Source organism: Nerophis ophidion, linkage group LG07 (assembly GCF_033978795.1).
Source record: "Nerophis ophidion isolate RoL-2023_Sa linkage group LG07, RoL_Noph_v1.0, whole genome shotgun sequence".
In the NCBI taxonomy this organism is placed as follows: Eukaryota; Metazoa; Chordata; class Actinopteri; order Syngnathiformes; family Syngnathidae; genus Nerophis; species Nerophis ophidion.
This window is the reverse complement of record NC_084617.1, coordinates 31,995,820-32,005,715: the sequence shown is the minus strand read 5'-3', so window position 1 is coordinate 32,005,715 and position 9,896 is coordinate 31,995,820. Positions and strand designations below refer to the sequence as shown.

Below are 9,896 nucleotides of genomic sequence, written 5' to 3'. Positions count from 1 at the left end.
GACTCACATCAGCGCCACCGTCTGAAGCGGAGTTTGCATCAACATAATTAAAATGCAGTTATGGGGTAGCAAAACATCCATCCAGCCATTTTCTACCGCTTATTCCCTTTCGGGGTCGCGGGGGCGCTGGCGCCTATCTCAGCTACAATCGGGCGGAAGGCAGGGTACACCCTGGACAAGTCGCCACCTCATCGCAGGGCCAACACAGATAGACAGACAACATTCACACTCACATTCACACACTAGGGCCAATTTAGTGTTGCCAATTAACCTATCCCCAGGTGCATGTCTTTGGAAGCAAAACATTAAAAAAGGTATTAATACGGAATTAATCATATATATATATATATATATATATATATATATATATATATATATATATATATATATATATATATATATATATATATATATGTATATGTACATATATATATATTTGATTAATTCCGTATTAATACTTTTTTTAATCTAAATGTTCACTATGTTCAGTATGTTCCGTCATTGTAAAGAAAAAACAACGACTGACGATGTTTAGTGTGTGTCATGCAGTAACCACCTTAAACCGCATGGTGGTGCTTATGTAAAGTTGGAGGAGAAAGGAAAACAAAGGAAAGGAAAGAGACGAAGAAGAAGAAGAAGACGGAAGAGCAGCGACACACTACTGCTCGCAGAGAACAAAGGCGACAGTAAGTTTTCTTTAGTTTCACTTTTCGTCTCCTTTCTTGCATTCAGCTCTATTCTACTTTTTATTCCGAATGTGCTAAAATGTTCAACATTTATGTTTGTAGTCATTGATACTTTCCTGGTCCCAGTCTTCCGTGTTTTGGAGCAGGCCTCGTTGCCTCAAACAAATTATATTTCTATCAAAATAACCTTTCTTTCCCCTCAGGCTCACTGGAAAAGATCGCCGCTATTTCAACCACGATGTCGAGTAAGTATTAAAAAGAGATAATTTTGGTCAATTCGTTCATATGAATTATTAATAATATATTTTATTTGGTATAGCGCTTTTCGGGGTACTGAAAGACGCTTTACAGCAGGGGTGTCAAACTCATTTTAGATCGGGGCCACATGGAGAAAAATCTACTCCCAAGTGGGCCGGAGAGGTAAAATCCCTGCACGATAAACAAAAAATAAAGACACCTTCAGATTGTTTTCTGTGTTTAAAAATAGAAGAAGCACATTCTGAAAATGTACAAATCATAATGTTGTTGTTTTTTTACACTTACATGTTGCGGTTAATAGTACTCTAATCTTTACTCGTCGTTATTTATATATTCTGAATGAATGATGTGATAATGTTCATCAGTCAACTCAATAGCGTTCATTTTCAATCCATCAAGATAAAAAAAAAATCAAAATCAAATTACAGTATGCCATGTATGTAGTTTGATCATTTTCCTCGATTGATGTACTAACATCATGTGGTTTCTTTTGTACATATGTACCATCATCTACAGCAGGGGTTAGCAACCTTTACCACTCAAAGAGCCATTCTGACCCGTTTCACAAAAAAAGAAAACTATGGGAGTCACAAGACTCTTTTGAAATTAAAAATGAAATAACACAGCGGTACAAAGTTTTGTTTTGCTTTGTGCTATGTGTTAACCAGGGGTCTCAGACACACGGTCTGCACCTTTTATATGAAAATGTTATATTAGTGCGAGTTTTATTTGAATGCCGCTTGAAAACATCAAATTTGCCAACCATCTAAATTTTTCCGGGAGACTACCGAGTTTCAGATCAACCCAAACAACAATAATAAGTGCGTGCTATGTCCTTCACATCCATCCCTTAATTCTAAGTTTTTTATATTGTTTTTTTGTTTTTTTTCTGCCTCTTTTTTCTCCAAAGAAAACTTTTTTATGGAAAACATACAAAATATGCAAAATCTTCCACAACGTATATGTTTCAAAGTGGAATGATTGATCTGAAGTACTGGTAGCCTTGGATAGGTCAATAATTCATAAAAACATTGATTTTGATTAGATATTATGTTTTGAACGATGACAGTTTTAAAGAAAAAAACAGCTTTGTTTTATTAGTCAACATCGTGACTTTTTCTAAAAAACATTTCATCTGTAAGCTTTTTTGTTACGTTTTTGTTTATTTTAATAGTATTTTTAGAATGTGCCTTTAAAACATTAGCTGCATGCTGCAAATGTCCTTAGGGCCACACTTTTGACACCCCTGCTATATCCATCCGTCCATTTTCTACCGCTTGTCCCTTATGGGATCACAGGGAATGCTGGAGCCCATCACACCCTGGACAAGTGTCCACCTCATTGCAAATTACATCTTATAAGCCTATGGTTAAAAAGCAGGGTGTTTTTCATAACGCACAGTCATCTCTGCTTCAGTAAACAATGACAGTGATGATGTCACTGTCAGCCACGCGAGCGACACTTGCTAACTTGTCAGCCACTTCTCAAAGAGACTCCTTTTGAACACTCCTCGCACATTAACACTTCAAAAGGCACATCTTTTCCCCGTTTGTTGACCTACAAAGTATGTTTTTGGGGTGGAGTAGTCTGGTTGAGTGCTGGTTAGCTTTAGGCTAACAGCTAGCATGTCTCATTGTTACACATTTTACTCTTATACACTGTTGCATATTGTTACACACTTGGCTGTTACACACTGCCACACGCTCAGTGTTGGCGCTCGAAATTTTCAAAATGGGGCACTGGGGACCTCATCAAGTCATAAAAATGGGTACCACAGTACATTTCCGTGCCAGCAACTTGAAAGTTCCAGGTTCAAACTCCGCTTCTGCCAATCTAGTCATTTCCGTTGTGTACTCGGGCAAGACACTTTGCCCACCTCCTCCCGGTGCCACTCACACTGAATTAAATGTAACTTAAATATTGGGTTTCACCATGTAAAGCGCGTTGAGTCACTAGAGAAAAGCGCTATATACATGTAATTCACTTCACTTTCTCTCACTATCTATATTGTGTTTTGGAAAAAGGTTGTCACAAAATGTTATGTCATTAAAAATGTATACAAAAGAAAAACAATTTTCTATGCATTTTTATGCGTAAATGTATTCAGTTATAAACATTCATTCAGTTTTTTCTTTCCTTCATTGAGCTAAACTTTTCCACTGCCGGTAGTTTTTGCTATATTTTCATTTAATAAGTTGTAGTTGTATTGATTTCAGTATAGTAAAGTTAAAAAAATGTTTTGCTTGGGTCATGAAATGATGATAATGGTGTGCCAGGGCATACATGCATATGACAAATGTCATTGATTATTCTCACCTGTATGTAAATCATCAGTCCTTTTTAAAAAGTGCCACATCTACACTTTCATGGCTAATAATATCAAAGAAATTAGCATTTTGCGAGTTAATTTCAATGTCATTTAATAGAGTGGCACTCTAGCATGTCATCTTTGGCTAGGTGATGGCCAAAAGCTGTGTGTTCCCCTTTAAGAGGGGCAGTATGTGAGGTGTGTAAGTGAGTGGGCAAGTTAGGAGAGGGAGTGTTAGCATGTTCAGGAGTGTTACTAGCATGGTGGAAGTCCGCTTGGCTTTGTGGAAAACATCAATAAACACTTGGAACAAATCGGCGGCCTTGTCATTCCGACCAAAGAGCGGAACTGTCGGGAGTTAAATAGGAGGGTGTTTTTTGGTGCCTGGTGAGGCTGCATCTTTGAACATCAGTGCACCTGCTCGTAAAGGTGTTCTTTTTATTAGCCCGTTTACATGGCGTGCAAAACATCTTTACATTCTCATAACTCAGCCATTTGCTAAAAAACGGTTTTCATTGAAGCTTCACTTCTTGGGTATATTGCTCGCCATGACCGAAACAATAACAAGTGGGAGTCCTAATACCGGAAACGTAGTATTTGCGATCGATAAAACGGCCAATCAAAATGTTTTAGAATTTGTACCGAAAAGTGCATTACTTTGAAGTCCACCAAAACATTTATAAATAATTTGACCCGTCAGATATAAATACAACAAAACAAAAAAACACAGGGGGAAAGCGATAATCGGTGTGAGGTAAAAAAAAAATTCAAATAAAATCCGCTTCCGGGGGGACGCACAGACTTCCGGAATTTCGCGTCCTTTTCTGATTTCAATTCGTAAAAAGTGCCTTAACGCCAACACTGTCAATGTTCCTCTTAATGTTTTTATTAGTTTTCATTACCGACGTTACCCTGCTATCATAAACACTGTTGACAAATGCTGAAGGGCAGCTGTTCTGTTTTTGGAATTTGTATCATTTGCAACCTAATAAAAGACAAGAACACGTTTTAGAATTTTTTTTATGCATTCAAACTTGGAAAAAAATGTAAGCAAAAGTCAACTAACAAAGGTGTCAATAGGAGTCGCTCTATTCTGCCTATTAGAGTGCTTAAAAAAAAACGCCTCCATTAAAGTTGTCTATACACGCATTATGTACATATGTAACATTCATAATAATATCAGTGTTGGCGTTAACGCACTTGTGTATTTTTACGCATTGAAATCAGAAAAGACATGCAATTTCGGAAGCCCAAACGCGGATTTTTTTTTTTACAGCCCTGTTTGTTTTTTCTATCTTTTAGCGCTTGCCGGGTCAAATTTCTGTTCCCGTTTATTGCGTTTTTATTGGTCGTAAAGTTATATTCGCCGAAAGTTTTAATCAATGACAAATACTGCCTCAGTTTGCACTGGGACAAGTTTACCACAAGAGGCTGTCAAAAGAAAGACTTGATGGTAAACACTAAGGTGAGTGTAAAGTCAACCTTTTTAACTTCATCCTGTGCCATGGCTCCAGTAAATGACTTGTTTTAGTTGTTGTGAGTCCATGGAAACTTCACTTTTATCACCCGCTGCATCGAAATCGTTTGAGGATGGAGACAGGCTAGCTTTAGCTTTAAGCCAACAAGCACCCAACCAGACTCCTCCACCTCAAAAACATACTTTGTAAGTCAACAAACCGGGGCAAATATGTGCCTTTTTGAAGTGTTAACGTGCGGGGAGTGTTCAAAAGGAGTTTCTTGGAGAAGTGGCTGACAAGTTAGCAAGTGACACCATCACCGTCATTGTTTACTGAAGCAGAGATGCTGACTTTGCGTTATGATGAGCACTATGCTTTTCATCTATAGACTTCATCACATTTAATGTTTTATTATCTATAGCAGGGGTGTCAGAAGTGTGGCCTGTAGGCCATTTGCAACAGGCAAGCTAATGTTTTAAAAGCCCATTCTAAAAATACTATTAAAATAAGCAAAAACATAACAAAAGTCCTGTGAACCAAACCATCCAGACCGTTATCGACGCAAAGTTCAAAAGCCAACATCTGTGATGGTATGGGGGTGCATTAGTGCCCAAGACTTGGGTAACTTACACATTTGTGAAGGCACCATTAATGCTGAAAGGTACATACAGGTTTTGGAACAACATTAGCTGCCATCTCAGCACCGTCTTTTTCATGGACGCCTTGCTTATTTCAGCAAGACAATGCCAAGCCACATTTAGCACGTGTTACAACAGCGTGGCTTTGTAAAAATAGAGTGCGGGTACTTTCCTGGCCCACCTGCAGTCCAGACCTGTCTCCCATCGAAAATGTGTGCCGCATAATGAAGCGTAAAATACGACAGCGTTGAACGACTGAAGCTCCACATAAAACAAGAATGGGAAATAATTCCACTTTCAAAGCTTCAGCAATTAGTTTCTTCAGTTCCCAAAGGTTTGAGTGTTGTTAAAATAAAAGGTGATGTAACAAAGTTGTGAACATGCCATGAACGTGTTGCAGCCATGACATCCATCCATCTATTTTCTACCGCTTATTCCCTTTTTGGGGTCGCGGGGGGCGCTGGCGCCTATCTCAGCTACAATCGGGCGGAAGGCGGGGTACACCCTGGACAAGTCGCCACGTCATCGCAGGGCCGCAGCCATGACATTTTAAGTTAATTATTATTTGCAAAAAACACCCAAAACGTATGAGTTTGAACATCAAATATCTTGTCTTTCTAGTGCATTCAATTGAATATGGGTTGAAAAGGATTCGCAAATCCGTTTATATTTACATCTAACACAATTTCCCAACTCATATGGAAACGGGGTTTGTATATACAAATATAGAAAAAACTACCCGGAGCGGTAATGTGTAGATTCATGAAAGAAAGTGAATGAACTGAACACATTTACATATGCAGAAAAATGTGTTTTCTTTTGTATTTGTTTAATGAATGTAGTAACGTTTATGACAAAGTTTTTCCAAAACACAATATAGAATGTGGGATATAACGGGATAATGCATACATTTATCATTTGTTTTCAAAACGCTTACAAAAAAGTAGGATCCCATTTTTATGAATTGATGGGGTCCCTTGGACCCCATTTTGAAAATTCCTAGCGCCAACACTGTATGGCCGTATTTTGCAAATTTTTAAGCATATGGCGGCATATTAATTTCACAGAGAACGTTCACTTTTTCCTTCATCAACAACACTAAACATGGCAGACTTCATGAGAGACCAGCAACATAATATAACATCAATTACTGTGCAATGTCCGCTCTTCACTGGGATGCTGACTTTCCAAAAAGTACCTCACCCAAGCATATTGTACTTAAAGCACTTAATGATACTTTTGCACAATTATTATGCTTTGACCTAAAGTACTGCTCAAAATTGTCCAAGGATGTATTGCACCATTAAATGTGAGGATTTGTGCATTTAATTAACAATGTATTCATTTTTATTTGACACAAAAAGCACAGTCTATAGTGGGAAAATATGTGTAAAGGATAAAAAGCTGAATTAAAAGAGAGAACGGATACAAATCATACATTTTTTTTGTATTGTTTATTATTACTATTTTTTTTATTATTTTTTTACTTTTTGTCGTTTATTCGTTACTTATTTATATACAGCTTTTAGACAACATTTTAAGTTGGGTTTTGGTGGTACAATAAATAATTATGTTTTCACATTATTGAGAATCCTGTAATTAATCGTGACTACAATATCATTCAGAATAATAGTGATTTTCTTTGGAATACACAATTTAGAAAAACAGTCTATGACAAAATATCACTACTAAAACAAAAGTCATCTCGGCGGGTTAAATAATAGTTCACAAAGACTATCTGTGAAAAGGAGCATGAAGAAGAAACGTCTCTGACATTTTTATTTTATGAAACATATTAACATTGTTCTTCATGCATAATAACATGAAAATACACAATTACATCTTCACGTGATCGTGAAGAATCAAAATAAATGTTATATTTTCCCCTTGTTTCTTTAAAAAAATATGCAGTATTTCAAGTAACAATTCCAGGATTTCCACTTTATTGATGAGCACATACCTTTGATGTTAGTGATTTTGTCCCAGGCAGAAAGTCGGCAAACAATATTTTAATCTTTGTACCAAGTGGTGTATCTGTACACAATATGGTTAGTGCTCACCTGTACGGTTATTTATGAACATGAAATATAATTGTGCATTTCTTTCACAGAACGACCATCGTACGCTCCGGCCCCTCCCCCTGCACCAACTACTGTAAGTGTCACATTTGTATGCACCATCAACTGTCTTTATCATAGCTGCCATTTTGTACATAATTTAGCATTTTCTATATATTTCTGCGTGTGTGCGTGCTTGCACAAATGTAACCATCCATTTTCTCAGCTGTGTGTATATATATATATATATATATATATATATATATATATATACAAACCCCGTTTCCATATGAGTTAGGAAATTGTGTTAAATGTGAATATAATTGGAATACAGTGATTTGAAAATAATTTTCAACCCATATTCAGTTGAATATGTTACAAAGACAACATATTTGATGTTCACTGATAAATATTTTTTTTTTTTTTTTTGCAAATAATCATTAACTTTAGAATTGATGCCAGCAACACGTAACAAAGAACTTGGGAAAGGTGGAAATAAATACTGATAAAGTTGAGGAATGCTCATCAAACACTTATTTGGGACATCCCAAAGGTGCAGGCTAATTGGAAACAGGTGGGTGCCATGACTGGGTATAAAAACAGCTTCCCAATCAATGCTGTCTTTCACAAGAAAGAATGGGGCGAGGTACACCCCTTTATCCACAACTGTGTAAGCAAATAGTCAAACAGTTTAAGAACAACATTTCTCAAAGTGCAATCGCAAGAAATTGAGGGATTTCAACATCAACGGTCCATAATATCATCAAAAGGTTCAGAGAATCTGGAGAAATCCCTCCACGTAAGCGGCATGGCCGGAAACCAACTTTGAATGACCGTGACCTTCGATCCCTCAGGCGGCGCTGTATCAAAAACCGACATCAGTCTCTAAAGGATATCACCACATGGGCTCAGGAACACTTCAGAAAACCACTGTCACTAAATGCAGTTGGTCGCTACATCTTTAAGTGCAAGTTAAAGCTCTACTATGCAAAGCGAAAGCCATTTATCAACAACATCCAGAAACGCCGCCGGCTTCTCTGGGCCCAAGATCATCTAAGATGGACTGATGCAAAGTGGAAAAGTGTTCTATGGTCTGATTGTTTTTGGAAATATTCGTCATCGTGTCATCCAGACGAAAGGGGAAGCAAACCATTCAGACTGCTATCGACGAAATGTTCAAAAGCCAGCATCTGTGATGGTATGGGGGGGTGCATTAGTGCCCAAGGCATGGGTAACTTACACACCTGTGAAGGCACCATTAATGCTGAAAGGTACATACAGGTTCTGGAACAACATATGCTGCCATCTAAGCGCCGTATTTTTCATGGAAGCCCCTGCTTATTTCAGCAAGACAATGCTAAGCCACATTCACCACGTGTTACAACGGTGTGGCTTCGTAAAAAAAGAGTGCGGGCACTTTCCTGGCCCGCCTGCAGTCCAGACCTGTCTCCCATCGAAAATGTGTGGCGCATTATATAGCGTAAAATACGACAGTGGAGATCCCGGACTGATGAACAACTGAAGCTCTACATAAAACAAGAATGGGAAAGAATTTCACTTTCAAAACTTCAACAATTAGTTTCCTCAGTTCCCAAACGTTTGTTGAGTGTTGTTTAAAGAAAAGGTGATGTAACACAGTGGTGAACATGCCCTTTCCCAACTACTTTGGCACGTGTTGCAGCCATGAAATTCCAAGTTAATTATTATTTGCAAAAACAAACAAAGTTTATGAGTTTGAACATCAAATATCTTGTCTTTGTAGTGCATTCAATTGAATATGGGTTAAAAAGGATTTACAAATCATTGTGTTGCGTTTATACTTACATCTAACACAATTTCCGAACTCCTATGGAAACGGGGTGTCTGAGTGTGTGTGTGTGTGTGTGTGTGTGTGTGTGTGTGTATATATATATATATATATATATATATATATATATATACATACATATGTATATACATCTCTCCATTTTCTACCGCTTATTCCCCTTGGGATCGCGGGGGCGCTGGTGCCTACCTCAGCTACAATCGGGCGGAAGGCGGGGTACACCCTGGACAAGTCGCCACATCATCGCAGGCTCTATATATATATATATATATATATATATATATATATATATATATATATATATATATATATATATATATATATGTGTATATGTGTGTGTGTGTGTGTATATATGTGTGTGTAATATCACAAACACAGCTCTGTTTCACCTGGACTCATGACTTTTCTCCTCGCCACATCGCTTTTTGCAACGCTAAAAACATAAGCATTACTCTGACACGGAGTAAACTTTTTTCGAAATGAACACTACATGCTTGTAATGCTTTCTATTAGTTGACCTTGTACCAGTCAATCATGAAACTCTACCTGATCCTCTGCCAACTTCAGATCAATTCTTCAAATCAAGGGGGGGTTATTTCTATGCCTGGGCTCCTGGAGAGGTGGTCCAGACTGAGGCCAATGGAAAAAATAAACTCATAACCATAGC

At 37.6% G+C, this 9,896-nt stretch overlaps 1 protein-coding gene across 3 annotated transcripts in view; it reads left to right on the top strand.

Moving 5' to 3' along the window:
• Window positions 1–572: 572 nt before the first annotated feature.
• smarce1 (SWI/SNF related, matrix associated, actin dependent regulator of chromatin, subfamily e, member 1) overlaps window positions 573–9,896 on the top strand; it is a 37,362-nt gene continuing 28,038 nt past the window's right edge. For all 3 annotated transcript variants that reach the window (XM_061905977.1, XM_061905976.1, XM_061905975.1), the window contains exons 1-3: window positions 573–686; window positions 890–931; window positions 7,458–7,501. In XM_061905977.1, coding sequence (XP_061761961.1) covers window positions 925–931; window positions 7,458–7,501 — 51 coding nt within the window. In that variant the 5' untranslated portion in view covers window positions 573–686; window positions 890–924. The remainder of the gene's footprint in view (window positions 687–889; window positions 932–7,457; window positions 7,502–9,896) is intronic.